Source organism: Nanorana parkeri, unplaced genomic scaffold (assembly GCF_000935625.1).
Source record: "Nanorana parkeri isolate BGI_ZX_2015 unplaced genomic scaffold, ASM93562v1 scaffold9, whole genome shotgun sequence".
NCBI classification, from domain to species: Eukaryota; Metazoa; Chordata; class Amphibia; order Anura; family Dicroglossidae; genus Nanorana; species Nanorana parkeri.
In genome coordinates this window covers 4,792,795-4,808,470 of record NW_017306277.1, presented here as the reverse complement: position 1 = coordinate 4,808,470, position 15,676 = coordinate 4,792,795, and the positions used below count along the sequence as shown (strand labels likewise).

General features: G+C 43.5%; 1 protein-coding gene across 1 annotated transcript in view; it reads left to right on the top strand.

The window, feature by feature from the left end:
- The window catches only part of SUCLG2 (succinate-CoA ligase GDP-forming beta subunit), a 185,718-nt gene that overhangs the window by 61,233 nt on the left and 108,809 nt on the right, over nucleotides 1-15,676 (top strand). Inside the window, exons 5-7 of the mRNA XM_018554547.1 lie at nucleotides 142-294; nucleotides 6,902-6,991; nucleotides 12,941-13,037. Of these exons, the coding sequence (XP_018410049.1) occupies nucleotides 142-294; nucleotides 6,902-6,991; nucleotides 12,941-13,037 (340 nt within the window). The remainder of the gene's footprint in view (nucleotides 1-141; nucleotides 295-6,901; nucleotides 6,992-12,940; nucleotides 13,038-15,676) is intronic.

Here is a 15,676-nt window from a genome sequence, read left to right as displayed (position 1 = left end):
TCTGACGCTCATGAACAATATGCTTGTTCCGGAACTCAAAAAGTATTCACACCGTACAGCAATAATTGGTAATTGGTTGCTTAGACATCATGCACTGCATTGTGAGAGATGTAGTCTTAACTTCTTTTAACTTCCTTTCAGGTTATGGTAGCAGAGGCTCTAGACATCTCCAGAGAAACCTACTTTGCCATATTGATGGACCGGGCGTGCAATGGACCTGTGCTGGTTGGCAGCCCACAGGGAGGAGTGGACATAGAAGAAGTGGCTGAGAAAACCCCTGAACTAATTTTTAAGGTAAGTTTTGATGTTTACTGTTTGGTCTTGCACATTGAACATAGCTGTATTAAAACGGACCTATACCCCCATTGGCTAAATATCACATCAGCACGCAGCTCTGCATGCTGATATGAAATCATCTTACATTCATTATTTAAACAAACATAGTTTATTTTACTTCCAATTACATTTTTTCTACTTCCTGGTCCTCTTTGGCACAAATAATGTAATGTGCCCAAGCGTTGCATGCTGGGAAGGTTACATCAGCAGAAGCATTGGCGGAAAATCTAATCTGTAATCGTAGGAGAAATCAGGGAAAGGCATTTTCCTCCCCTGAGGTGATGTGCATGGTCACGTGTGTCGGAGTTCCAGGAAGTAAACCCCAACTTTTCAAACAGGTTTAAAATCACCTGTGTCTTTGCCGCTTGCTCTGGTCCAAACATCTGAAGAGGCTTGGGCGGCTGCAAAGGATCTTGGGGCGGGCGCATGCGCAGTTCAGATGTTCAGCCTGGAGGCGAGGAGAGACACAAGGTAAGTCTATGGAGCAGCGTGCACCCGCACAGACACCGTGGGACGTCAGAAGAGAGGAGGACAGAGAAGTCTGCGCTGGATCGGAGACCCGCACCAGCGCTGGAGGGACATCTGAAAAAACACTTATGGCATACTGACCTGGCCAGCTGGAAGCACTTTTGTAGGTCCGTATGCCATACGTCCTTGGCAGCGAAAGGGTTAATCTGTCCTTAGTAAAAATGGCCACTGAGAAGATTGGGGAGGAAAAGAAAATACAGTATGCAAAGAACAAAAAGCCAGCAATCCTCTAGAACAGGGGCGCCCACTATTTTTCGTCTGGAGATCTACTTTTCAAATGAGGAGCTCATTGTCGCTGCCATTGACTTCAATACAGCTCCACACCCCCTCCCGCACCTGAACGCAGCGAGTCGGCCGGCTTACATTCCAGTGCGCCCTACATGTCCCGGCGTCCTGTCCTCCCGTGGTGCTCGTGTGGCCGACGTTGCACATAGGGTGTCCTGCACCTTTTCATCTGCAGCGTCTGACACATTCAGCCGGCAGCCGCACAAGCACCACGGGAGCATAGCCGTAGCCATCTCCTTTTGCGCCTGAGGCAAGAAAAAAAAACGTTTTTTATTTATTTTTTATTTTTTCATAATTTTTATTTTTTTTACATTTTCGTAATTTTTTTTTTTACTCTTGGGGGGGGGCTTCGGGTAAATATTAGCGGTCTAAAAAGCCCCTTGATATTTCCCTTTTAAAATAGAAAAAGAAATTGAGGACACATAGTCCTCAATCTCTTTTTCTGCAGCCTCTATTCTAAATGAATGGAAAGCAAAGAGGCTTCCCATTCATTCAGAAAATATTTTACTATCAAGCAGTTTCTGAATGGGGAGGAGCCTCTGTACAGAGTGCTTCTCCCCATTGAGAAACTCATGAATGAACGGGACGTGATGTAAATCACATCCTGTTCATTCATTTATAACTGGGGACACATAGTACTATGTGTCCCCAGTTATTTACAAACACTGGAGTGATCAGCCGATCGCTCCAGTGTTTGTCCTGCACAGAGGATTGGTACATACTACTGACATGTACCGATCCTCTGCCGCTCGGCCACGCACAAATGGGCTCAGCTTCTCCTCTGCATCCCCCCTGCTCTCCCGGGCAGAGGCAGCGGGGGATCCGACGAGAAGTGAAAGAGCACTTCAGCCGCGGGGGGGGGGGGGGGTTGGGGTGTCGGAGCCGCTGTGACAGAACGGACGAGCAGTGAGGGGAGAGAGAGGCGCCGGCTGTCAGATCCTGGCCGAGCGTCTCTCTCTCTCTCCTCACCGCTCTGCATTAGTTATGTGACAGCGGCTCCGTCCTCCGCCCTCCCCCGCCGCCGGTTCCTTCACTTCTTCTCGGATCCCCGCTGGGGAGAGCAGCGGGGATCCAGAGAAGCAGTGGGAGGGTGGGAGGAGAGGACATGGCGATCTACCAGTGATCTAGATTTAAAATGTACATTACATTTTAAATGTGTTGCAATTACTTTTGCACGATATTCTAATTATTCGAGTTTCACCTGTATAACATTTTTATTCAAAGTATTAAATCTTTAACACACTTCCATGTTATACAGCGGGCATTCATCACACAGTTTACAGATTATACTGAGATTTCTCTTCTTAGCTCTGTGTGTTTATCAGCAGCCTGAGCACAACTACTGACTAGTCTGTTTTCATCTCCGCTAGGAGAAGAGGGGATAGATCCCTCCTCTGGGTTATTCAGATCTGTTTTGGCACAATGGCTGTGACAAAGCTTTCAGCGTGTGAAGTTGCATCTTTTCACCATTCACTGGCTGCAGCATCTGATTCATATTATACTTGCCTAAGAAAATTATAATACGTTCAATATTTTTTTTTCTGAATAACACTATACATTCTCTTTAAGAGAATGTATAGTGTTTTTTTTTTGCCAAACAAAACAATGGGTTTAACTCATTTTAGCATAAAGAGTGTTGACTCGCAAATCATTCTGTAGTTCCCCACTGTGCACCCAGAACTGTTGATTTGTATTTCAGGTAAAATTATAGAGTCATGTATTTCCATTATCATAAAGCTGCTTTAGGCTATAATTTGCTCCCTTGAACCTCAGTTGTGAAATGAGTTCCTTTTTTTTTTTTTTTGCATGTGTGTCTGTTGGATAAAGTCTGTTTGAGGAGCAAGCTGCTCTGTATTTAACATCATGTTTAGTAGAGGGCTTTTTTTTTTTGGCTCTTCACTATATTTGTTAATGTCAGAGCATATTACATTTTGTTTGCCCATAAACAAGACAGGGTCAGCAACAAACATATATCTTTGAGAAGTGTTAGGCACTCGGTGGTGGAGAGGGAGCTAGGGAATTGCAATAATTTCTTTTGGGATGATTGCCATTATTTCACCCTTGATAAAACGGAGCTGTCCTGTAGCAGCTCTTGCTGTTCTTTCTCCACCCTCTCTTCATAGTATAAATGTGCATGTCCAGCCAGACCAAACATTGGGTAAACCTTTAAAGTGGCCCTTTGAATATCTTTTTAAGTTGCACAACTGCATTTGTAAAATGTTACAATATACAACAGTAGTCAAAATAGGGCTGCAGCTAACGATTATTTTCATAATCGATTAGTTGCCCGATTATTTTTTCAATGAGTTGTATTGAAAAAAATGATCTCCCTCTCCCCATCAGCTAATCGGTAATGAGAATAGTTGACAACTATTCTCATAATCGATTAGTTGTTGCAGCCCTAATTCAAAGAAGCTGTACCGTCTGTTTAAAATCCATCTCTTGTGCTCCAGTCAAGTGACTTTGCATAGGCATGTAGTTAGTCTGCTGCAGATGAAGGAATGCATTTCCTTGTGCTTCTGATCCACTGACCAATGAGAAGCTATTCTTGCAATGAGTGCTTACCATTTGCGAGCGGAACAAGATCCGGATTGCAGGGCTGCGCTACACGGTAGTCGGGATACAGATAGTACATCGGCGGAGGGGGAAGGAGCGTTTGGCCAAAGTTAATTATAGCGGGGGGAAGAGGGGGCCAGATTGGAGGGTAATTCCATTTTCCCAAACTCACCTGGGAAAGTGGACTTACCCCTTAAAGTAGAACTATGGGGCCAGGGCTTTTCCCCATAGTTCTCCTTAGGGTAACGGGAGGACACAAATTAGCGTCCTCCCGTCACCCTAAGCTCAGTATACCTATCTACAGGCAGAGCCAGCTGTACCCTCCCCTGTCCGTTCCACCAGTCAGCGCTGGCGGATCGGAGCGGGGAGGGGGGAATCCATCCCCTCCCCTGTCACGGCAGAGAGCCGTGACAGGACTGTTAGGTAAGAAGGATCTTAAAAGCAAGACACTGCAGGCTACCAGAGGTTGTGTTAGAATACTTTTAAATACTTTGCTAGAATCGCAGTAAAGCTCGTCCTTTACAAAGTGTTTTTGCAGCTGACAGTCTTAGCCCTCATTCACACGAGAAACGTTTGGCACGTAGAGATCCATGCTGCGTGCACTGCCGTATCGCGGGAAGGAAAGGTGCAGCCTGTTCATTTCTAAGTGAGTACGCGGCCGTACGCCGTCCTACCCGACCTGCACGTCCGTACTCGTACGCTGACAGGAGGGATCCTGTCGGAGTAGGGGCACCCGTATGGACGTGCAGGTCGTGAGAGCATAGGACGGCGTACAGCCGCGTACTCCCTTAGGGAAGAACAGGCTGTTGGGTACAAATTACACGCAGCACCTGTCCTTCCCGGGAGCGGCCCAATACGGCCATGTACGCAGCATGGATCTGTGCAGGCCGGACGTTTCTCGTGTGAATGAGGGCTTAGAAGACCAACATTGCAGGAGATCCGCATGGCTGAACGATTCCTGCTGATGAGATACTGGTCTCTGCTAATACAGGGTTTAGGGTGGAGTGGAGAAGGATTAGAGGACTTTTCTTTACTTCACCAGATTAAGGAATGAGCAGAATGTTGCCAGGTTTATTAGACCTATGAGTGATTTTTTTTAATTTATTTTTTTATTTTTATTCTAGAACTTTTTTTTTTTTTTAGTATAGTAGGGGAGGATTAGAACCCCTGTCGGGCTTTTATTGATGCTTTTGGTAGTGCTGAGCAGGTAGGACAGTGGTCAACTAACTTGATATATGGGATATTGAGTGTGGACCCTGAAATCACCAAAGGGCTGCACATCATATTTAGTAAATGCAATGATACAGAAAGCTGTCAGAGACTACGGGCAGAAACACCCCACAATGCAGGTAACTAGGAAGGGAAGTGGTTTGGGGGTGGGGAGCTGGGAAATGTTACACTGTTTTTAAAGTAGAACTCCGGGCAAAACGTTTATTAACCCTTGCAGTGGAGCTACCCATGCACTGCAAGGGTTAATTGCTCATTTTGGTTGGGGGAGGAAAATAACAGATACACTCACCCGATCCTTGGAGCCAGCCGGCTGTGACAGCACTCCCTCCAGCCCATCTCTTCCTCCGCTGCAGCAATGGTATGTTCTAGGTCTGCAACAACAAATCGACTAAATCGATAATTGATTATGAGAATAGTTGATAACTATCCTCATTATCGATTAGTTGGTTAGAGGGAAGTTTTTTAATGCAACGAATCAATTCATCGGAAAAAATCGGGCAACTAATCGATTATGAAAACAATCATTAGCTGCAGCCCTGTTATGTTCCTCCCCTCCTTTTAGCTGCTTGTTAAAAAGTTATAATCGCCTGAACCTCTGATCTGGCTGGCTGTCACATCTCTCCCTCCAGCCTCTCTCCTCCTCTGCAGTGATAGTATGTCCTTCAGCATCCTCACGTGCTACGGTATACACAATGTACTGGACGTGATGACTTGAGGATCCTTAGACCACTGCAGCGAGAGGGGGGGGGCGGGGGGACGAGCGAGGCTGGAAGGACCAGGCTAAGAGCAAGCTCGCTCAGTGTATCTGGTATGTCATGTCATAATGTCATGTGAGCTCGGTGCTCACATGACATTGTCATGTCATATAATGTCATAATGTCATGCGAGCACCATTCAGTTCTGGGGAACTGTGAGCCCAGCTTTACTGATGACAGTAAATGACAGGCTAGGCTCACAGGAAATGGGCAGAATGACATGATTGTCGTCCTGCCTCAAGAGGATCACCAGTCCCGGAGGACAGCTCTGGAGCGTGGAGAGGGTACGTAGAACTTGGTAACAATGGATTGGGAATGGGGGGGAATCCTAAGAAAATAAAAAAAGAATCACTGGAAGTTCTACTTGAAATGTAATAACAGCACTTGTTTTCTTTTACTTAGAACATGTTTACCAAGTACAGGAAATACCCGTTGATCTTGCCTGGGTGGCCACCATGGCTCCCTCCAGACGTACAGTGGAGGAGTGAGCTAGGACAGGAAGTGCGTTATTCCCAGGATTTATCAGTTGAAAATAACATGAAAGAATTTTGTTTTACGGTTTAGCTTTTAAAATAGAAAAAAAAAAAAAAAAAGTTTTGACAATACTTTAGATTTAGTTTTCTGTTTTGACTGATCATGTTCCTTTCACCTGCCGGGGACCTTGGAACTCCGGTTCTTTTGCTGTACTTTGTATATTGATTGGATGATCAGAAGCGCTCCCTGCCTGACATCCCATCAGTTCATTTCTAGTTTACAGATTGCCCCTTAGAACACATTTTTTCTTGGAATGAAATGTAACAATGAATGTTTTTCAAAGCCAAAACAAAGACCTCTCCCCAAAGCATATTTTGTAATAACACGTCTGGGTCGTGGCATCGGCACAGCAATAAGATTCCGAAGCCTGTCAGAAAAATTAGCAGCTTAATGTTTGTCAAAGCCATCTGCCCAGTAATTAGAAGTGAAAAGCGGTGTCAGATTGTCTTGTCGCTGTGCCACCGTCTTGTTGTGACAGGGCTTCCTTCAAAGCCTGGTGACATAATTATAATGTATCCTTCAGGCACCTGTTTTCAACTTTGAAATCTTGGCATGAGGGCACATATTAATTTTTCATTTATAGCTGACTTAAATTTTTTTTCCCCTTCCTTCTGCACAGTGACTTTCTCGTCTGGCTTAACCGTTCTTTCCCTTTTGTCTTTCTTTTTGGTTTAAAGGAGGAAATAGACATATTTGAAGGGATAAAAGACAGCCAGGCGTTGAAGATGGCGGACAATTTGGGATTCAAAGGACCTCTGCGGCAACAGGTAAGGGAAATAGAGAATTGACAGGCGTCTTCTGAGATGGTGGGGTTGATTTACTAAAGGCGAATAGGCTGTTCACTTTTATAAGGGAATTTGCACTTTCAGGCAGTTTCACCTTAGTTTAGTAAATGGGTGGGAGCTCTGCTGACTTTCATCATCCAATTATGTGCAAGCAAGAATGCTGGTTTATTTTATTTTCCTTGCACATGACTAGCTATTCTTTGCAGAGTGAACATATCCTTACAATGCCTACAGCCTATTTTCCTTTAGTAAATCATCCCCGGTATGTCTTAGAAGAGAACTCCAGGCCAGGAGCTTGTTTTCAGTTAGAGCGGTTACAGTTGGAACTCTCTTCCACAAGCAGTGGTATTAGCAGAGAGTATTGAATCATTAAAAAAAATAATTTAGATACCTTCCTCAGAGACTGTAACATACAGGGGTACAGGTACTCTTACAAACAAGACCACAAAGGAACTCGTATACGCACACGCACAGACACACAAAGGTTCAACTTGATGGACCCGTGTCTTCATTCAACCTCAAATTCTATGTAACTCTAGGCAAACCTTTTTTTTTGGCTTTAGTTCCCTTTTTGGTCACAGGAGTACATTAACTAATGTACTTATGTGACCCAAACTCAGCAAATAGCAGGCTATTGTCCGATTATATGCTGACAGCGCAGAGTCGCGCTGCACCTGGGAAGGATCCTGACAATATTGTTGAGATCAAGCCCGTTGACTGATTGACAGCTTGATCTGGCTCTTTAGAGTACCATCCCTCTTTCGTGCCTGTCCCTCCAATGAGCGCTGGAGCAACAGAGAGGGTAGGGGCGAATCCCTACAGGAAGTGATGACTGACAGTCTACGCTCTCTGCAAGGAGACGCCATGAGCTAATCGATTGGCAGTGTGCGATTGCTCAGTTCTTGACCTATAGAGCTGGCATGTGACAGCTGCAGTATCGCACACCGGCTCAAAATATTGGGAAGAGTTCAATTTACTCAATACTTCTCCTTAAGGTGGCCAAACACATCGATTTGTGATTGACCTAGGTATGAGCGAGAGCAAACAAGAGATTCATCATCAATTAAACAAATTGATCTCTATTACAGTTGGTTATCTGACACAGAGATATTCGTTCAGTCGATCAGACACGCCTAATAAAATTCTGCCACAGCAGATTGGCTTGGCAGCTTTAAAATCGATCAGAAATTAACATAATCGATCGAATGAAGGGTCTGTGATTTACGTGTCTTTTTGATAATTTTAATCACACTGATCGATCAATTGAATAATCCTATCGATACATGTATGGCCACCTTTAGGAACCTCCCCTGTCCAGCAAGGCTTCTTAATAGAAGGCGGTGGTTATAAGGCAGTACCAGCAAGTATGCTCGCCTGTGTAGGCCCAACAATGCTGCTGAATCCTCTGGCAGTGACGTCATCCCACCGGCGTTCGTAGCTCTAAGGCATTGTCGGCTCTGAAGGAGTTTTCGCCCACCAGTTGAACAGACTGGCACACTTGCCAGATTTTCATGGTCAACCCTTCAAAAGAGATTAAAAACAGGTATTTACATTGAGGTTTATTGTTGACTGTATGCAGCAAGTGTAGGAGCAATGTTTTAAAGGGGGCTATTGCATTTCCTTCTGCTTGTACAGCAGCTGTGTAAGCTCCAAGTCTCTTTTAGTTAATGCTTGCACAGCGCTGAGGACTGTCTCCCTGACTCCTAAGCAGCAAGCACCAATATAGTCACACGGGGAAAAGGAGAGCGAGTCACATGGGGGTTAGTGCCACTGAAAGGGTTAATTTTGTTTCTTCCTGGAGTTCATCTTTAAGGTAAACTGTCATTTTATATTTTACGATCTATGTACAAAATGAACCACGCAATAAGTGACGAGAATCTCCCCATTTAAGACATCAGTGAAAACCTATAGAGGACCTTTTATTACCATCTATTAATTAGAGACTGTTCAGTTCTAGTTCCATGGAGCACTCAAGAAGTGATGGGATATCTCCACAGTGGTGACACAGACAGACATAACAACTTTACCAACCTGTTGAAAGCTAAAATAAATAAATTAATTGAAAAATCATAATAAATAATAAAATAAAAATCATTGTTCTCTAGCATTTTAATATAGGTCAGCTTCAACTATAACTTGCTGATCAAGTAACGCTCGGCTGTTTTTGTATTATGAACACAAGTCAGGTTACCGCTGTGTACGGTTTCATAATGAAGCAACCTTGTTGGGAGCAGCGTCTCCATCGGAGAGCTGTTATCTCATGTCGGGAGTATGCCTAAACCACAACACATCAATAACTTAAGTGTTATTACGCCCAACAAGTCAGCCTTAAACAATTGGAATCAGCGAGCAGTTGGATGATACATTCCAGGGGACGCATACATCTGCTGCTGTGCTTCTGTTTCCCCCAGCTTGCCCTCATAGCCTACGATATTCGCTATTTTTTTTCATACCCTTCTTTTTTTTTATATGTTTTTTTTTTTTGCTTTGGGAATAGGAATGCAAGAGCAGAAATGTTCATTATTCACAAACAACCAAGTAACGGTTTACTGTGTCTGGTTCATCTAATGGATGATTTAATAAATCCACGTATGCCAGGTTTATTACAGAGCCGAGCAAAACTTTATTTTCATTATGTTCATAATAGCTGCCTTTTTTTTCCCGGTTGATATTACAGTGGTAGCTGCAATTCAGTTTACCACTGTTTCCTTTGACGCCTATGAACCAACGGCATGCTCAAAAATAACTTTCATTAAAGCTGTGCTGTCGCCTTGCTGCAAAAGTTAAAAGCTGGTGAGAATGTCAAAGTATACTGATAAGTGTGTGTTACTTTGTGCTGTGTTGTGGTGTGCTGCGATGCTTGTCTGTTAGAGCTGCATTATCTTAGGCTAGGTTTGCCCCTACCCGTTGAGATGTGCAGCGGTAATGCACATGTGTTAAAGGGTTATTAAACCCTCGCATGTTTTTGCATATATCTACTGCTGGCAAGCAGTAGATATATGCAAAAAAAATTAAAAGAAAAACTTTACAAAAGGGTTTACACTTACCTGTGTCTTCGCTGTGCACTCCCGTTCGAAGATCTGAAGATTTTCGGCGGCCGCAAAGAATCTTGGGGCAGGCACATGCCCAGTTCGGATCTTCGACAGGGAGACGAGGAGAGATACAAGGTAAGTCAATGCAGCTGCGTGGGACAGGAAGCACCAGGAAGAGAGAGGAGTCAGCATTGGATCGGAGACTGACACCAGCGCTGGAGGGGGACTCCTGAAAACTACTGTAAAGAAAAAGATGATCAGATCAAGAGGCATCATTTAGGATAAGTCCTTAGATTGGTATTGGGGTGGGGGGATTATCCTTTAACGTCGCTTTGTCACTTTTAATACTATGCGGTAACGTACGTTGTGTTTGGCAGCCCATTCAAAATGAATGGACTGCCATTGCACCTCAACAGCCCAGAAATCAGAGCTGCACCTTTTTTGGCAGCAAACCACGTCACAGTGCACATTAGTGCAGCGCAGTGCACCTGTGCCAGCACGGTCCGTTAGGGTGCCATTCAGAATGAATGATATTGCATTGCACCATTGCAAGTTGCGAGCAGTGCTGTAATAATGTAAATGGGGCCTAAGATTGTTTTGAATGGCACTGCAACATGCCAATCTACGTTAACATGTTGCATCGACTACTTTAGTGGCAGAATCACACTTTTACTTTGTGGTGTGTTGTGGTAAAAAGTGCATTGCCACAATACTCCGCCGTGCAAACGTGATTCTGCCCTTGAAAGAAAACTATGGTGGGTAGACTTTTTTCCCATAGTTCTCATTAGGTTTATGGGAGGACATATACTGATGTCCTCCCGTGACCCAAAACTCCGTATATAGCGGGCTATTGCTCTCTATATACTGAGAGCGCTGCAGTTGGGATGGATCCCGACAATACTGTCGAGATCCACCCTGCTGGCTGATTGACAGTGGGCTCTGTCTATCTAGAGGCAGTGCCAGCTATGCCCGCCCCCTCTCCCGTCCGTTCCTCTAGTCAGTTCTGGAGGTTTGGAGATTGGAGTAACAGTCACCGCTCTGCAGGCAAGTGATCGGGAAGTGAGCGATCGGCGGTATATTTTCTCTCACTTCCCGATCAATAGAGCCGACATGTGACCTTTTTAGTGTGTCACGTCGGCTCTAACTATGAGAATGAGTGTAATTCACTCATCTCATAGTTCTCCTTTTAAACATATTCTTTTGTAGGCTTTAACTTTTGCAGCAAAGCGACTGGGTGGCTTTAATGGAAACCTGTGCTGAGACGGATATGCAAGCTGCTGCAGATCTCTGCTTGTTAAAATGCTGATTGCCAGACACTTATAATAATCCAGCAGCTTCATTACTTTCGGAATAACCAGAACAAATATGCAGGTGAAGAGAGAGCAGAGTTTTGGTTCAGTGTTGAAGCCGGAGGGATGAGCATGACAAAGAGAGTACGGTAGTATTTTCAGCAAATCAACAATGGCAACCTGCAGTATTCCATCATCACAAGTTTCCTTTTCAGTTGTGCTTTCCGATTTTTGTTGCTTTTTGAGACTTTGTTTCAGTCCAACTTTGCTACTGCTATATATTGTGATTTCAGATGTTTTTCAAAGCAGAATGCCAAAATAGAAAGTGCTTGATCAGTTTGTAATGAATAAGAAAGGGAAGGACCATTTAAAAGGTCAGTCCACTCAAAACAGAAATTCAGTTGTTTTTTTTTATAGATGCTAGAGAACATAACTTAAACGTTTCACATATCTCTAGGGGACTGTATTGGTGAGGTATCTGTGCTCAAATTCCTGGGTCTGTACATGTGCTGTGTCCATTATGAGGGACTCCCAATCTCCTCTTCTGTAGCAGGAATAGTAATACATGACCATTGTATAGTATAGTCATTTCTGTTGGGTAATAGAGAGCTGAGACTATGGGATGCAGTGTAAGGGAGGGACCCTATGGGTTAATTCCCAGGGTGTCATAAGAAACTCCCACTCTCCCTGCTAAACAATCTGATTGGATGCAGGCATTTTTCAGGTATTTTGAGAGCCAGCAAGACCAACTAGCAAGATACAGAAGCTTGGCCCAGTGGGAGATTCCTCCATCCACACAGTTTAGCGTAGATGAAGGAATCTGTTGCACTTTTTCCATCTGACCATAGAAAATCTGCAGATAATCTATAGGTGTATGGCCAGCTTTAAACAGGAAGCTGACCTGGCCCACCAGGCTCCAGATAGCCAAATTCTCTCTTTTGGGGGAACTGACCCTTTTATTAAGTAATGTGTTACTGGTTTTGTGCACCATTTTCTACCCTGTGGCTGCTCCCATTGATGGTACAGAGGCCCTTTGGTAGTCCAATTGAACCCAGCTAATTGGCAGCCTAGTTGTATGCACAGATTTGTATCGGCACTGTGCGTTGCATTGCTTATATCATTAGGGATGCAGGGTGTTGCGTTACATCTGAGCTGCTGCAAACAGAACCATCAAAAAAAGAAAAAAAAAATCATTCAAAAGAAAAAAACAAGTTCTAAATGAATTGGCTTGTAATTTAGTACAGAACATTGGCTGATGCTGTTGGTAAAAATTTTACAAAATTATGTTTTGAATGATTAACAAAACACACTTTTATAATATCAAATAAATGTTATCTTTGCTAATTAAAACTTGCAGGCAATCACACTTCTTTTTACCAGGACATTAATCAGTATATAATTTTGTGAACTAATATTCAGTTTAGTGCAGCCTAGCATCGTGTTGATGACTCTTTTATAAGCTTGCGTTAAATCATAGGTACAATTTATCCTCAGTTTTCCTCTTTTTAATTCCTCATTTGTAATGCTTTCGAGTGTGTTATGGAACAATTTTATATTTCATATAAGACTCATCCTTTCCACGCGGAGTAATTGTGTTTAATGAAATGCAGGCCGCCGATCAGATTAAGAAGCTGTATGAGCTCTTCCTGAAAGTCGATGCCACTCAGGTTGAAGTGAACCCCTTTGGTGAGACTCCGGAAGGACAAGGTGAGAGGGAACAATTGTTTAATTGTGTTTTCCAAATCATCACAATTTCTTTCCTTGAAGGACTTAACGTTATAGTAAATTGGATTATTTTGTTATTGCTTAAAGATATCAAGCAGAGTATATATGAGGTGATCATGATTTGTATGCAAGTTCGTATTCGCTAAGAGTTGTTCATTCCATCATTAAAAGCTTTCAGTAGGGATGGAGAGAATATAGCTATATTCCTATGACTTTAGTCCCTGAATCATCTCTTCCCCTTGAAATTTGGTGAAGAATAGACAAATGAGCGGGATTGAAAGGACTGCAAACAGCAGTTGGGAAACTTCAGCTTTCCTTCCTGTACTTTCCAGAGGCACTTCGTACACTAAGGCCAAAAGATTGTGGAGACCTGACTATCACACCTAATATGAGCATGTTGGACATACTATTCCAAAACCATGGGCATCAATCAACACTGTCACATGGGGAAGGCGAGAAAATCCTCAGCCCTATGCAAGCTCTTGGTGATTGGCTGCTTAGTCTCCCAGTGCTGTCATATGAGGATTGAACGAGAATCCTCAGCCCTTAGTGATTGGCTATTCAATCTCCCAGCCCTATCACATGAGTATGTGAAAGGCATACTCAGGTCTGTATAAGCTCTTGGCTGCTCAGTTATTATTATTATACAGGATTTATATAGCGCCAACAGTTTGCGCAGCTCTTTACAATATAAGGAAGACATTACAATACAAATCAAGACAAGATGGTAAGCAGGGCCCTGCCCGTGAGGGCTTTTGGTTACCCATTGCTGTCGCATGGGGGTGGCAAGAGAATCCTCAGCCTTGTGTAAGCCCTTGGTGATTGGCTGCTCAGTCACTTAGCACTGTCACATCAGGATGGGAAGAGAATCCTCAACCTCAGTAAGCTCTTGGTGATTGGCTGCTCAGTGCTGTCATATGAAGATGGGAAGAGAATCCTGAGTAAGCTCTTGGTGATTGGCTATTCAGTAACCCATCGCTGTCACATGGGGTAGCAAGAGAATAGTCAGCCTTGTGTAAGCTCTTGGTGATTGGCTCCTCAGTCACCTAGCACTGTCACTTCAGGATGGGAAGAGAATTCTCAGCCTCAGTAAGCTCTTGGTAATTGGCTGCTCAGCGCTTTCATATGAAGAGGATACTCAGTGATTGGCCATTCAGTTACCCTTGGCTGTCACATGGGGGTGGCAAGAGAATCCTCAACCCTGTGTAAGCTCTTAGTGATTGACTGCTTAGTCACCCTTTCTCATGGAGGTGAGCAGAAACTTAATTATTACTTGTGCAGGTCTACAATTTTGTTTCTGGTGTCCTTCGACAGCTCTTTGGTCTTCACCATAGTGGAGTTTGGAGTGTGACTGTTTGAGGTTGTGGACAGGTGTCTTTTATACTGATAACAAGTTCAAACAGGTGCCATTGATACAGGTAATGAGTGCAGGACAGAGGAGCCTCTTAAAGAAGAAGGTACAGGTCTGTGAGAGCCAGAACTCTTGCTTGTTTGTAGGTGACCAAATACTTATTTTCCACCATAATTTGCAAATAAATTGGTTCCAAATCAGCCGATGTGATTTGTCTGGATTTGTTTTCTCATTTTGTCTCTCATAGTTGAGGTCTACCTATGATGCCAATTACAGGTCTCTCTCATCGTTTTAAGTGGGAGAACTTGCACAATTGGTGGCTGACTAAATACTTTTTTGCCCCACTGTAAGTCACAACTTTGACCTTACACAGGGCTTCTTACATATAGCCCCTGGCCACCAAATGAAGCGATGGTGGGGGATGGGAGGGACACACACAAAGACAGCCAAATATGTTCAGTTTGAAGGGCTGCCGTTAAGGTGAACCTGTAGCTTTATCCTTAACAGTCCCGCTCACTATAAGAAGCATTATCTGGCTTTTTACTTTGACAGCGATCACATTTAGGTTCAGGAAATTCATTAACCTTTCCCCATGTAATAGCTTAATATAATTTACATATATACTGTATATTGCAGTGTGGGATGGTTCTAGTGCTTTTGTCCTGGGGTGAGCAGGAATTCTGCTTTAAATCATAAATGTCCAGAACAAAGAACAATTTTGAATCTCCAGTTCTCTTTAGCTTAAAAAAAAAAAAGTTTATCTAAATCGCAACCATGATGCATGATTCTCATTCAGTGGTGATTTATACTTTTCATTATGTCACGTTAACACTTATCAATGTTCCTAGCGAGGCTGATGTATCAAGTGTGGTTTTTAATGTGCAGAACATCCATATATTAAACTCCACAGATCAATCCAGAGTACTTGACAATACCCTTTTTTCCCCTCTTTGCAAAGTTTTGAAATCAATTTTTGTGCAAACTGTAGTAATCATTCTGTCTGCACAGGCCGGTGCCACTTAATCAATGCCGGTGAATTGGCAGCATGCTAAGGAGAAAATAGTCTTCTTTGGGAGATTAAAATCCTTAAGGTATTACTTTCATAACTAACAGGCATACTGCACAATGCTGAAGCCTCCAGCCTAGGCGCTCGTTAAATTACTTTGTGAGTTCTGGGAAACACCATTTTGTGTCACCGCATGAATTATGGGACCACTTTTTCCTCACTAGAGGGGGGGGGGGCATGCCGCTTAGCTGGCCCTGGGCCACC